This window comes from Coptis chinensis, chromosome 8 (genome assembly GCF_015680905.1).
Source record: "Coptis chinensis isolate HL-2020 chromosome 8, ASM1568090v1, whole genome shotgun sequence".
NCBI lineage: Eukaryota > Viridiplantae > Streptophyta > Magnoliopsida > Ranunculales > Ranunculaceae > Coptis > Coptis chinensis.
In genome coordinates this window covers 1-15,621 of record NC_141463.1, presented here as the reverse complement: position 1 = coordinate 15,621, position 15,621 = coordinate 1, and the positions used below count along the sequence as shown (strand labels likewise).

General features: G+C 34.8%; 1 protein-coding gene and 1 pseudogene across 1 annotated transcript; both read right to left on the bottom strand.

Moving 5' to 3' along the window:
- Positions 1 to 11,377: 11,377 nt before the first annotated feature.
- LOC147479077 (putative F-box protein At5g55150) lies at positions 11,378 to 11,830 on the bottom strand. Its single transcript, XM_086576309.1, has one exon. It carries the CDS (start codon positions 11,828 to 11,830, stop codon positions 11,378 to 11,380), a length of 453 nt encoding a protein of 150 aa, XP_086432435.1.
- A 1,876-nt stretch (positions 11,831 to 13,706) lies between these two features.
- Positions 13,707 to 15,499, bottom strand: LOC147479076 (putative inactive receptor kinase At1g48480 pseudogene; annotated as a pseudogene).
- Between the last annotated feature and the right edge of the window lie 122 nt (positions 15,500 to 15,621).

Below are 15,621 nucleotides of genomic sequence, written 5' to 3'. Positions count from 1 at the left end.
CCCTAAAAAATTAACAAGACACCCAAAACACCTTAAATTAACCTCACTTTGTACTCCACAGTGTAATTTAACACTCCAATCCCATTTTCTCTCTCAAACTAGACTTGGGGATTTAGGGGTTTAAGGTGGCGATTGGGTGGAAGAAAAAGAATGAAACTAATGTGAAAAAAAATGAGGGAAATACATTGCTGATGAAATATATTAGTGATCGCGTGCAAAACATATGCAAAATGATCGATTTCATATTTCAGCATGCGAAAGTTAATTGGAATGCAAAATCTAAGTATCTAACTGATTTGTTAGCTGGAAATAGCCTAGAATGCGACATTGCTCATTAACTACTTGCTTAATGAGTTGCTTAATAATAAGAATAACAAGCAAAACTCTTAAATTTGTATTGGTCTTTCTGTTTGTATGTACACGACTGTGTATCATATTTTTATGGGAATTACCATCCCAGTGAGCTCCAATTCGACTTTGTATCTTTCTCCTTTTATTAATGAAATCTTATTTCTCTAATGAGAATATTGTCTTAAACTAATTTTGGATGTGTCCATGACTCCATGCACGACAAAGTGATTCTTCAATGTATTAGATCATGACCAAACAATAATGTCCCACTTTGTTTGTACTTTCTATTAAGCAGTACCAAATGGATTTGCATAGACCGATTTGTTTAGAAATGTCAAAAGAATAGAAGGCACTATTGTCCTATGTTAACTATGATCGAAGTATCTAATGTTAGTTTTAGTAATAGATTTGGATTTTAAATTTAAAATGTTATGCTGATTCAAGAAATTTGAGAAATCTTGAAATTACAGACACTAATCACATTTTAGAGATTTGGCAAGCTGATTACGGCTACAACTTTGTTGGCTCTTGCAGTTTGAAGACAAGATACACGCCTATGTATGTCTCAAATTAATGTGCCTACTACCTATCCATATCGTCCATCTCCATCTTTAGTACTTCCATGGACTTATTCATATTCTCCGATGTTCATTTGTTTAAACTGACAGAAAAGGAATTCACGTTTCACATTTTTGTGCTAATAAGTGATCTTTTTACATACTCTTGAAGCGATTTATTTCTACCCAACGTCAGAGCACATGCATTTGGCTAGTAATAATAATGTTTGGGTTAGTCTTTATTTAGGTGTAATATAATACTAAATTTTATATATCAAAATCAAACTAATCGGTTCCGGTTCGGTTCGGTATCCATCGGTTTTTTACTATTCGGTTCTAATGATTTCAGTTCTTTATCGGGTCGGTTCTTGAAGACCCACTTTAAATAGGTCTAACATTTTAGGACCCAGACCTACTATAAATGGTTCCGGTTCGGGTAATTGGGTACCATGCACACCCCTAGACTGTCACTACTTACATCTTCCATGCAATTAGCTAACTAATCAATTCTGTTTGGAATTGTAGTCGGTTATAAAAATAAATTCCCTATTTCTTTTCAAGAATTGCAAGAAAGAACCATTTTCTCGAAAACTTCATCGTCACGTTCTAAACCTCACTTCTAAAGATCAAGAAATTCGCCGTCTCCTCAAATCTTTCTTATTTCTTCAAGATCATCTGTTTTAATGGGTGTCAACGAAAAAGTGGAGATGATTTCTAAGGAAGCAGCTAAAGCCAATGCGGCTTCAAGGAAAGGTAACTACATAAAAGCTTTCAATCTAATTTAGGGATGTCCAAACGGGTACCCGACCCGGCCCGAACCCGATTTTTCGGGTTTTGAACGGGTATCGGGTTACCGGGCCCGGCCCTATTCTTTTTATGGGTCGGGTCGGGTTCGGTATTTGTTGGATACATGTGACCAAACCCTACCCTAACTATATTTATATTTCGGTAATTCGGGTTCGGGGTTCGGTTCGGGTTTCGTATGGTAAAACCAAATATATGAAATAAAAAGAATATTAAATCTCTTCATCGGGAACGTCATTTTCAGTTATTAGATCTCAAGATCTCAAGAAAAACCTCTTTTTCATCTAATTAATCAAAAGCCATCTTCTTTTATTGGATTTGATCCTGTTTAACTTTAACATCGTAAAGCCACCCAACATCATCAAAGATTCAAAAACAATGGATTTTGATTTTTGAAAAGCAAAAGAAGATAAAATAGACCAAGCAAAGCAAGCAATTCAAGACAATAACTCAATAAGATTGATGGTTTTTGGGAGTTTCGACTTCTTGTGGTGGTGTGAATCGACTCATTGATTTGACAATAAGATTGATGGCTTTTGGGAGTTTCAGTTTCTTGTGGTGGTGTGAATCCGACAATGGATTTCTTTCGATCTTTGTGACCACATTTAGAAAGAGATATTTGAGGAGGAGTCTTTCCCAAAATTTTTCGAGTGAATGCAAACTTAGCAAAGACCATCAAACCCACCAATCTCTTCATCATGAACGTGTGATTGGGTTGTCTTGTTCTTGGGGAGTTGTTGGAGAGAAGAGAGAAGAGTAGTAAGTGGTACAAATAAAGGTAATTTGTCTTGAAGACCAAAAGTAAATAATAATGAAAGCAAAAGACTAAAAAGTTTGTTGAAGATAAATAGATAATAAATGAAAATATAGTTGTTGGGAATTATGGTCCGGTTCGGGTTGGTTTTGGTCGGACATTTTACCCCTATATAATTGGTTTTGGGTTTGGGTTCGATCCGGATATGGTTTGGGCTTTTTAACCCTTTTAACGGGTTTAGGGCCAAATTATCGGTCGGGTTCGGGTCGGTCCGGGTTTAGATAGTGTGACCAAACCCAACCCTATATATTTCGGGTCCGGGTTCGGGTTCGGGTTTTGTCGGGCTCAGGCGAGAGTTCGGTCGGTTTTTTTTTTCGGTTTCGGGTTTGGTTGAGAATGGACATCCCTAATCTAATTACAAAATCCTGTGAAAGGTTTAAAGACTGCCTATCTTCATCGTTTGTTTGGTGAGATCGCTTTACAATCAAATTTAGATAATGAAAGCAGTATTGCTATTAGTGTTGATGAAGCTAAAAAAGCAGTTGAACTCGAACCAAAATCTATTGAGTACCACTGTTTTCTAGCGAAGTTGCTTTTCCAAACATCTTTTGACATGAAATCACATTTGCAAGTAATCAAAACATGTGAAGAGGCACTAACAATTCAGGAGCCGAATGATAATTCACTTAAAAGTATTATATGTTGTAAAACTGAATTGGAGCAACTTATTGAAGAGAGCAGTAAGATGATATCGGTAATTCGTTGGTGGAATTCTTCAAGTACAGGTATGAAAGATAGGGTTCGTCCGCATTGATGACCTTGACTCGAATCTTCTTAAGGTTTTATCTAAAGCTCTTCTATATTTCAGACATTACAATAAATGGGAATTTTGGGAATGTGGTGCTTGTAGTAAAAGATTTTGTGATTCTGAAAAATATTTGGACCATGTGTATTCAAGACACAGCGAGACTCTAGTATCTAAAACTAGGTTTATATGCTCTCGTCGCATAAATTGCAAATGGATTGAGATGATTACGGAAGGAAAGTGGAATCCAGTAGATAGTTCTGCTACTATGGCAGAGCTTGAATTGCATTGCCAATGGTTAGTAGGCCAGACACATGACCTTAAGAAGTGGGGTAGGGAATATTTCATAACATTGGAGTGGCCAACATCTGATGATTCTGACCGTAAAGTGAACCTTGCGCATATTCAGAGTCTGTTACAGGTTCTTCTCTCTAATAAAGCTCTTTTGGCAGTACACATGAGTAATGTGTCCCAGTATGCCATTAACGCTTTAGACGACCGTCTTTGTGTTTCACTTGAGAGACTTGGCTTGGACCAAGCCCATCTATGCATTTGTCTCCTAGAAACTCCCCAACTGAAGGAAATCCTTAACTATTTGCAGGAGATAATGGAGCATTATCTCGAGATATCTCGGGAAAAATTTAATGTGGACAAAGCTGCTTGCAGCTTAAGATTTGAATCAAATGTGAAGATGGATTTGAAGGATGAACCAGCATGTCTCCATATCGAAGTGTCCTCACTTTCGGGTATTTCCAATTTATATAACAGTCCCAGGGAAGGTACAGAAATGTCTAGCAGTGATGCTATGCTCCAATGGATTTATTCAAGTCGGCTTTCCAGTGCCAAAATCTTTAAAGCTTGGACGGATTCAACAAGTGAGAGAAAATGGCTTTGGCAAAAAGATCTTCGAAAACTTGAGAAAGTCCTACAGAAGAGGGAAACTGATTTTGATAAAGGAAAAAATATGTTTAGGAAGAAAAAGACCTCTAAAGATGTACAATCAGTAGACACGGCAGGAAACTTTGACAAGTGTCACTACTGCTATTCTGCATTTAAGCCAGAATGATCTTTATATTATGAGAATTTCTCAAGACTTGCATCAATGGGAGCTCAAATTAAATGATGTGGCTGCAGGTGATTATCGGGATCTGTGTTCTCTTGTGAAGCCATACATTCAGGTATTGATTGATTTGGTTTTATTATTTCTCGTTGTGCATTCATATCTTAGAAATCATGATTTGGCATTTGATTCGATTTTATATTTAGGCACACTTAGAAGAAACTGTAAAAAATGATGCCAGAGAGAAGTCTGAGGCTGCTGCAAGGCATGCAAGATTAGCTACTACTCCTACTAGTTATACTTAGTTATTGACAGTTTTTTTTTTGTTGACAATTTTTTTTTTGTTGACAGTTTAAATTGACAGGAAAAGTAGTCCAATGGCTAACACGGAATTGTTTGATCTATCATTGGTTTAATTCTTTTTCATGTATAATCATAATAACTATTAGTTTGTATGTGTATTTTTTTTCTTTAACTCTTTTCTTATTTATATGTGTGTTTAGATCCAAGTCCTCTTCGAAACAGGAGATCACCTTGGACATTCTTATACAGGATGAGTCAGTCACACTAACTATTCTACTCCTATTCCCGTCAATACTCGTATGAAGTATTATGATGATCAACAAAGAGCTTTAAGAAACTATACTGCCCTCAACGCATGTGAAAGCCCTTATATCATAAGATTAAAACTTGTGAGCTATGGAGAAACTGTGGTGATTGCACTTGAAGAATTCGAAACGACTGTGGATAATCTTTTACCAAGCAAACGACGCTTCTCGCATAATTAAATACTTCATAATATTCATCAAGTAATTATTATAATTAAATATAATTAAATACTTTATAACATTCATCAAGTAGTTAATGTAATTCATAACATTCATAATTAATGTAATTAAATACTTCATATTTCATAACATTCATCAAGTAACTAATGCAACATTCATAACATTAAATACAATAAGCCCTTATATCATAACATTAAATACTTTCATGCATTCATAACATTAAATACAACAAGCCCTTATAGCATAACATTCATAACATTAAATACTTTTATACATTCATAACATTAAATACAACAAGCCCTTATATCATAACATTAATACTTTCATAACATAAATACTTTCATAATATTAAATACTTTCATGCATTCATAACATTAAATACAACAAGATTTATATCATAACATTCATACTTTTATAACATTAAATACTTTCATGCATTCATAACATTAAATACAACAAGCCCTTATATCATAACATTCATAACATTAAATACTTTTATGCATTAATAACATTAAATACTTTCATAACATTAAATACTTCATAACATTAAATACTTTTATACATTCGTAACATTAAATACAACAAGCCCTTATATCATAACATTAATACTTTCATAACATTATATACAACACACCTTTATATCATAACATTAATATTTTTATAACATTAAATATTTTCATGCATTCATAACATTAAATACAACCGTCCTTATATCATAACATTAATACTTTTATAACATTAAATATTTTCATACATTCATAACATTAAATACAACAAGTCCTTATATTATAACATTAATATTTTTATAACATTAAATACATTCATAACATTAAATACAACAAGCCATTATATCATAACATTAATACTTTCATAACATTAAATACTTCATAACATTCATAACATTCATCAAGTAATTAATATAACATTCATAACATCAAACTTCATAACATTAATAAAGTAATTAAATAAATTTTAGTACTTTGAATGTTCCTATTTTTTAAATGAATTAGGTAAATTATTCTTGGTCTCTTATATCTAAATAGTTTGTTATTCAGATTTTAATCCATATATTTTTTTTTAATTAATGTTTTAAAATGAACATGTTAACCGATTTACAACATATGCACGAAAAGAAACATATCTTATGAAGATATATCGTTTTTAAATATTGTTGTATTTAATTTGGTGGAGATAGTCTCATTAATTAACACAGAATTCATGAATCTAAACAATGAACACAATGATATATATTTTTAACTTTTATTACTTCTTTTGAGTTTCAATATTTTTGATTTAACAACATAATAAAACTGTTTTTTGTAGGTGATATTACTGGTGTTGGTGCTGATTTACGAGGACTTCAGATGCTCATTAACCAAGTACTTAATACACATAACTGTGTAAATGAAGAAATTGCGAGCTTGTGCCGGCTTTTAGGCTCCCAAACAATTCTAACACATACATTATTCTTTTTGAAATTTAACTTTTTGCTTTGAATTTGAATTTTTTTTTTATATAATCAACTTGTTTATATAGTTTAACTTCATAGTTTTGTATATATTAATTATTTTTCAACTTGTGTTAGAGTTTAACTTCATTTTATGTATTAAGTCAGGAAGACAGGCTCTTAGGTCATCCTCTTTTTATGGATTGGGAAAAATTGATGAGATTGTTAATAGATTCTCATGATGGTTAGAACACCAGTCCTGACAATGTAATTGTTGCACGTGAATGGTTTAACGACAACGGAATTGTATATGATGGTTGGAAGAACTTCATGTTAGCTATGATTGAACGTAATCCTAGAACGGGCCTAGCTTCTGATCTGGTTGAGAAACTCTTTGTGGGCAAATTTTATGGTGGTAAGTGGGATAATAACTCAGTTCCATCAGTGGTCAAGGGTTTCAAAAACTTAATGTCTCACGTTAATTAAGTTAATAGGAGCACTGGTAGAGAGGTAACTATTTTTTTCTCTTATCTTTGATAGGAAATTAATCTTAATCATTTTGTTATTGTTTTTACCTAACAAATTTTTTTCTCTTGGGACAAAGATCCGAACCTCATTACTTATAAGAAATTGTTGGAGAAAATAAAGAATTTCTTAGAGCCCTTAGAGGAATCAAGTGAGAAATTGTAGTATTCTACCTCCCATAATGTCAATTGAAAACTCCCCGCTCCAGCTTTTCCAGCCCATTAATTTTGGAAGTTAATATTGTACTTCGTTCGGCCCACCATGTATATATATCAAGGGTTTTCAGCGACCAAAAATAAAAACTCTCAAACTAAAACTCTCCTACCCACCAAAACTTGAGGGTTTTCGAAAAAAAAAAAAAAAAATAGCTCTCAATTGTGCTTTTTCTTCACTTACCAATCTCTCGAGTTTTCTCCACCTCTCCAACTTCTCTCCACCCGACCACCACTCCAAGCCTCTTTAGGCAAATTCTTTGATATGCATTATGAAGTAACATGTTTTGTAGCAATTACAAACATATAATTATACTTAGTTATATATTGACAGTTTTTTTTTTTTTTTTTTTTTTTTTTTTCAGTTTAAATTGACAGGAAAAGTAGTCCAATGGCCAACACGATATTGTTTGATCATATCTATCATTGGTTGAATTCTTTTTCATGTCTAATTATAATAACTATTAGTTTGTATGTGTATTTTTTTTCTTTAACTCTTTTCTTATTTATATGTGTGTTTAGATTTAAGTCCTCTTCGAAACAGGAGATCAACTGGGACATTATTATACAGGACGAGTCAGTCACACTAACTATCCGATTCTTATTCCTGTCAATACTCGTATGAAGTATTATGATGATCAATAAAGATCTTTAAGAAACTATACTACCGTCAACGTGTGTGAAAGCCCTTATATCATAAGATTAAGACTTATGAGCTATGGAAAAACTGTGGTGATTGCTGTCACACTCTCAATTTCGACAAAATCGGAAAAACAATATTTGTTCCGACTCTTGATTTTCGAGGTGTGATATTGTTAGTGTTGGTGCTGATTTACGGGGACTTCAGACGCTCATTAACCAAGTACTTAATACACATAACTGTGTAAATGAAGAAATTGTGAGCTTGTGCCGGCTCTTGGGCTCCCAAACAATTCTAATGTATACATTATTCTTTTTGAAATTTAATTTTTTGGTTTGAATTTTAATTTTTTTTATATATCAACTTGTTTATATAGTTTAACTTCATAGTTTTGTATATATTACTTTTCAACTTGTGTTAGAGTTTAACTTCATTTTATGTATTCAGTCAGGAAGACAGGCTCTTAGGTCATCCTCTTTTTATGGATTGGAAAAAATTGATGAGATTGTTAATAGATTCTAATGATGGTTTGAACACCAGTCCTGACAATGTAATTGTTGCACGTGAATGGTTTAACGACAACGGAATTGTATATGTATATGATGGTTGGAAGAACTCCATGTTAGCGATGATTAAGCGTAATCTTAGAACGGGGCTAGCTTCTGATCCGGTTGAGAAACTCTTTGTGGGCAAATTTTATGGTGGTAGGTGGGATAATAACTCAATTCCATCAATGGTAAAGGGTTTCAGAAACTTAATGTCTCACGTTAATGAAGTTGATAGGAGCACTTGTAGAGAGGTAACTATTTTTTTTTCTTCTTTTTGATAAGAAATTAATCTTAATCATTTTGTTATTGTTTTTACCTAACAATTTTTTTTTTCTTGGGACAGCATCTGAACCTCATTACTTATAAGAAGTTGATGGACAAAATAAAGAATTTCTTAGAGCCCTTAGAGGAATCAAGTGAGAAATTGTAGTATTCTACCTCCCAGAATGTCAATTGACAACTCCCCACTCCAGCTCTTCCAGCCCATTAATTTGGAAGTTAATATTGTACTTCGTTCGGCCTACCGGGTATATTTATCAAAGGTTTTCAGCGACCAAAAATAAAAAACTCTCAAACTAAAACTCTCCTTCAATTCCCACCAAAACTCGAGGGTTTCAGTCAGGAAAAAAAAATAGCTCTCAATTGTACTTCTTCTTCACCCACCAATCTCTCGGTACTCTACACCTCTCCAACTTCTCTCCACCACCAGGGACAGAGCCAGGAATCTGACCTAGTGGGGGGCGAGTGTATACACATAATCAAAATACAGGGATGGCCGGACGGAGCCTGAAATCTGACCTAGGGGGGAGTGCTTATACCATTTCTAAAAATGAAATAGCATGAAGCGTGTTTATCACTTTGACCATGTAATTAACAAGGATAACAAAACGTATTAGTAGATAAAGTAAAACATTCAAATTATGAAAATACCCCATGGATCTCGAAAAGGAACAATCAAGGCAAACTAGGAGAAAACAAAGGCTTGGCCACTTTAAGCTCCCCACAGTCACTTATATTGATTGTTTTAAGAGGTATGTTCCATATATTACGTGCACTCTGTTCTTTTTTGTCTCCAAAAAACTCAGCCAAATTGTTGAATTGGCATATCCAAAATCAGAGTAAGTTAAATATCAATTTCATTTTTAAACAATACATTTTGTTTTCCCAAGCTCTTAAGACTTAAGTTCCCAAGTATTGAGCAAGTGAACATATTCACAAAAGTCAGAAGTGTGGATTTGTCATTTCACTCATTTGGAGGTGCGCTAAAAGCCTAAAACAGTAAAACCAATATTTCTCAGCAAAATAACAAGTGGAACAAACACTCTAACAACAAAAAAAATCAAAATCAAAATCAACAAATTACAAACAAATTAAAAAAATAGTTTAATATTAGTGTTTTAAAATGCTTACATCTTCTTCTAACATCATTTATTGATTTCTTTCCATAAGAATTAGCAAATCCTTGCTGTGAATTGAAATAAATTGGTTTAAGAAGTTATGGAAGGATTAAAATGAGCGATTTCCCCCATTTTTTTTCAAAACTCAGAAAGGCAAAGTGAAGAGTGAAGACAAAATGAGACCTTATTAAAGAAAGAGTATAAATGGTATAATAAGGCTTTACTTTTTGATATTTTGAGAGAGCAAGTAAGCCGTGACTTTGCAAGGATTTTATGCTAGACTTAATTGTGTGTTACTTGACTTATTTCTATTATATTTTCTAAGAGTAGATTAATGATAAAACATTCGGGTTTGATATTACGGTCCTACACCTATTATAAAAAAAACTATGACGTGGCTGATAATACATAGAACATAAACTTGTTAGCAATTCGGGGATACAAGAAAACCCGTATGGGAATAATTCGAGAATTATTGGGTGATTTAAAAACTTTACGGTCAAAAATTTAATCATCACGGTAATTATGCGGTGTTTAATTAATACGGCATTTTAAACGTTTGGTTGCAAAAATTCGAAGTAAAAAATTAAGTGGATATTATGCTAGTAAATATTAATAATAGTTGTCATTTTTACAACATAACAAACATATCTAAACAATTTAGCTACAAAAACATTAAAACCAATTGAATGGTCCACATAGGTACCTTCATTTATTTGTTCTTGAATTGAAATTAACGTTCAAATTTCAAAATACACACACCATGACATGACAATTTAAATATGGGGCAAAAAATATAAAAGCAAAATTTTTGGATTAATTTATCACTAAAAATAAAAATGTAAGAATGAGGGACTTAAAGTAAGAATGAGGACATAAAGTATATAAAAAATAACAAAAACGCAATTGAATTTTCATTTTTTTTTAGCCGAATTTTTCAAAAATTCAGCAAAATCCGTATTATTCGTTTCAAGGCAAAAATCGCTGAATTATTCTTTAATCTTTCAAACATTGGGAAGTATTATAAGTTTTGCCCTTCAAAAATTTGATTCTCCAATTATTGGATTGGAATAATTCGGGGAATTGCTAACATGGAAACATAATGGTTCTTCAAAACCTTTGGGGCCATGTCTCTATCTATGCATGGATACATGTAATAAAATCTCCCTTATCAGTTATTCAGGTAAGGAAAGAAGATGATTTTCATTATGGCATTGGACCATTTGTTTTTCACTGTACTACCATCATCATGAACAAAAAAGGACTGCCGGAGGCGCTAGTAGAGTCTTACATATTAATAATGACTAGTTATATCATTCAGTAAAAATAGCGCTTAAAAGAGTGCAAGTTACAACAACGTAACATAAAAAATCAAAATCAAACCAATTTTCCTTCTTCACTTCACGCGAAGGTAGGACAACCCATAGAGGCGCTGAGTGAACAGAAGAAGCCGGTATGCCAGTGTGATAGGGCGTGATTCTCTGATCCTCTAAACTGAAAACTCCAAGTCGGAAGCCAACAAAGCAACAGAGGTATTGATTCCCAAGAACAATGCATGTTCCCCAAAGGTCATCAACTCGCACCAACTCTCCTTGCGAAGATTTAGCTTGTAGATTTTAAATCTCCCCGTTTCAGGCACTACTTTATCTGGAAATCTCGAAACAAGTAGTAGTAACTCTCCTAACCGCTCCACCAAATAAAACGACGTTTCCATTTGTGGGTACTGAAGGAAGTGCATAACACTTGAATCTTTAGGACTAGTATTTTCCAGGCGGTCGCCAATACGGCAAACCACTATCCTCCCAGTTTCAGTAACAGCATAAAATTGTCCCTTATAAAATATAACATCTTGAAATCCCTGGTAACTACATTGGAGTGGTATCCAAGGCACATCCCCTGGTCTAGCAACGGCCAACTTGCAATCGACATCGTGAATAGCCATAAGAATACAATTTCTACTTGTTGGACTTGATGACATAATAACTTTACTTAAGAAAGGATTTGTACGTAAATATGGATTCCTTTCGATTTGGCCTGACAAAGGTTGACCTCTGAATGTTCTTTGTGAACATTCAGATTCATAATACGGATGTTGAAATGTTTGTCTACTGTAATCAGCCAAGTACCAGTAGATCCGACACACAATGTGATTTGGTGCTGGGGACACTCAAGTTCATAGACCTCTTGTTCACCAAGGCCAACAAGGCCAGGAAGAGGAAGTGGTGGGAAGTTAAGATTCTTACGTCGACTCTTATAAGAGATAACAGGTGGGGGTTGAGAATGAACAGGCATGAGCCATGGGGGTTGAGCATGAACAAGCATGAGCCATGGGGATTCAGGAAATGAGTGTGATCAGCAGCAACATCGAGTTTGTTCCTAATGGAAATAATGAGATCGTTGGGAAGTTTGGACCAATCAGCCATGAATGTATTCCAAAAGTCTAGATTGATATCTGGACGTGTAGATTAAGAAGTCAAAGTTAGAGAAACGTATCCAAGGACAGAGACAGAAAACAGAGTTAGGAAACTTATAAAGACAATTTTAAGAGTTTGAACTTAAATTTTCGAAAATAAAGAACTAAATTGCTTGATTGTTTGAGGTTTTGAGATTACCATCTGAAGCTACCTCGTATAAATTACTTCAAAAGTAATAAAGTGAGTATGCAAAGCATAAAAAGAAGAATGAAGTATTGGTGCCAGCATATTCCCTCTTTGAACTTGGTCAATAGGCATGCATTTATAGGATATAGAATATATGAAACGCTTCTCAAAGAGCATATAACCATACCAAGGGGGGCAAGGGAGTTTATATGTACCTCAGATTCTCCACCCGTATATGCACATCAGCACATTGCCTAATGGCCCATATAGCAGAGATATAGGTACACACCCATTCTAAGTAGAACTAATTATTTTTCAATACTTGACATTATTAATTTTAGGTGTTGATTCAGCATAGTGAAACCGAGAAAAGGAAAAAGTAAAAGTAAAACTCACAGATGACGGTGTTGCTATGTCCCGAGTCCCGACAGAGAAAGCAATTGATTTTGTCGATCGAATCACACAACCAATATATATATACTTTCTAATTCGTCCCCACGAGCTCAAGAAGTAGGCTGTTGATTTAACAGCCCTGCAAAGCAAGTACCTCTTTAACCGACGACAATGGTGGGAGAAGGGAAAACAAAACAATACAATACAGAGCCCTTTATGTCTAAAGTACACCCCAGAACTTATTAGTTTGTAGTTTTGTACTTTGCATTTTGGCGTTGGGAAGAATGTCCGAGGACTACCCAAAATATGTCAAGATTCCGCCCTCTGAAATATACGCCACTAATTATCTATCACACCAGACACCAGAAGCTAAAAAGCAAAAGTAATCACACATTCACAGATTACAAGGAGCATCCCATCTATGAAAACAAAAAATTGACACACAGCCAACTCTTCACCTAAAACCAATACAATGGATCAATGGACCACACCATGTTCGAAAAGGAAAAAAAATCTCTCCATAAAAGTGCAAAAGGGATCCCAAAAGTAAAAGCAAAAGACGTGGTATCACGAAAGTTTATAATATAAAATAACAAAGGAAAAGAAAAGAGGAAAACCTGCACAAACATCATTTATAACACAGTAACTCCCTCCCTTCTCTTCTTACTTTTTGCCGCTCTTCTTTTGCCCTCCCTTACTTCACCCCCCCCACTTGGCCCAACCATTTCTAAACAAACAAACATCAGATTAAACATTTTACAAATGGGCATTATGAATGAAAATTATCTTTGCCAATCTACAAGGACCTATCATCTGAATCAACAATTACATCAGGCTGTGGATCTTGCCCCTGTTGTATGCTGGACTGACATATACCCTCAATTGACGTGTTACCTCAGTCATGGAAGGGGCTTGTCTGGGTACTGAGCAGCACAGTCTATGCAAGCTGTAGGAGCTGAACCATCTCCTCCTCAATGTTCTGGTACCTCAGGAGCTCAAGGTCAAATACCTCAGCAGTCCATTCCTCTCGCTTTAACAGACTGCACCCACCTTGGGAGGTCAACTCCTTCCTCATTCAAGATCAGCGTGAGTAGGTGCCTTACCCGTCAACAGTTCTAGCAGCCTTTTACCAAAACTGTAAACATCAGCCTTCCTGAGACCTTGCGTACATCAGTCACCTCAGGTGCCACGGTAGCCTGCAACACGGTTAGGGTGGAGTGGGGCCAACAAGCTGTGCAAGGCCAAAATCAGACACCACGAGCATCATTGCTTTTGGTGAGTAGGACATTGGATGACTTTATGTTTCCATGGGAAGCGGTGGAGCCTCGTGAGTGGAGGTATTCAATGCCACGAGCAGCTCCAAGGGCAATACTTTCGTCGGGTTTGCCAATTCAATGGAGTCCTGCCAGCGCCTCTGTTTCCTGTAATAAATCAACAGGTTGAAGGAATGTAAGCTGCAGTTTAAGAGAGAGCGAGAAAAGAGGCCCCTTCTGCTTTTCTTTTTTTTTTTTTTTAATTTTTTTCAAGAAGACTGCCCACCAAAAGACGAGCATTCAATGAGGCTACCTCTACTAGTACTTGCACATGAAATCAGTAAGTATTATAGCTGACAGATGTGGACATGGTTGCTTCTGCTCTTAGGCCTTTACCAATGGCAATTAATCTTTCAAAGAAAACACATACCCATACAAAAAAAACAGAGTAAACGTAGACACATCAAACCCAGTTCATGCACCAAAACATCCGTTAATACATCATCATGTGCGCTAAATCCAAATATAATTATCAACAACACGAATCAATTTTGTCACTTAACAGTTAACACTATCTTGAGACCTAGCATGAGTTTTAGATCAAAGCGTGAACACTTTTTCTTCTTCTTGATAATTAATATAATCAGTAGAATTCTCCTTTTTTTACATTGAAGAACTATCCCCAAAAATTTATTGCAGGATAGCCCAACAAACAAATGTGAAACACAGACACAATGCAGATGAAGCAAAGTCTTGAATAGAATAATCCATCAACTAAAAGTTACAGCTAAGCTTCCCTAATACAGCTATTTGAGACAAAGTTCATACATTTCATCTAATATATAATTGAAGAAGAAAAAAAAGAAAAAGAGAGGAACAGATCCTATATTCAAATGCTGGTTTAGCACTATATTTTTAGCAAGCAATGCTACAAGATTTTTGTTTGGACTGAAAATGGCATAAAAATCCCTGCCCCCTGGGTTTTGTCACTGCCATACTATCTTTGACAAAAGGTATTATGATGTAGGATAGGTAATGGCTTCAGATTGAAACTTGACCTCTACTGTTGAAGGTTACTACACATACAAAGGATTAGTTTAGTTGGTCCTCCTAATTCACTCTTTTGCATCAGGGCATGCTCTCGACAATATTATTCACTGATGCAAATGATCAACTTCTCTAAGGAACAAAATATGAACTATATCCTACAGTATAAAAACAAGAGGCTATGATATTAATTGAAAAACAATGCCTCTTACGCAAAAGAGAACAGAACACACTCACCATGCAAAACGTGCAGATAAGCTTCCATTTTTCCATATAATCATAGACCAGAAGCTTCTCATCACTACTGTAATAGTAGGCCTAAGCGGTACCAAACTCTAAGTGATCCATGGACCCAACAAATCTCAATCTTCTCTCTAAATTCCTTTTCGGGTATGGTCATCCTTCCAATCTCTTCACAGCAACAACAGTCCCAACCTCCC

Excerpts from the sequence above, each read along its gene's own strand:
- LOC147479077 (XM_086576309.1), bottom strand. The coding sequence starts at position 11,830 with ATGGCTATTCACGATGTCGATTGCAAGTTGGCCGTTGCTAGACCAGGG.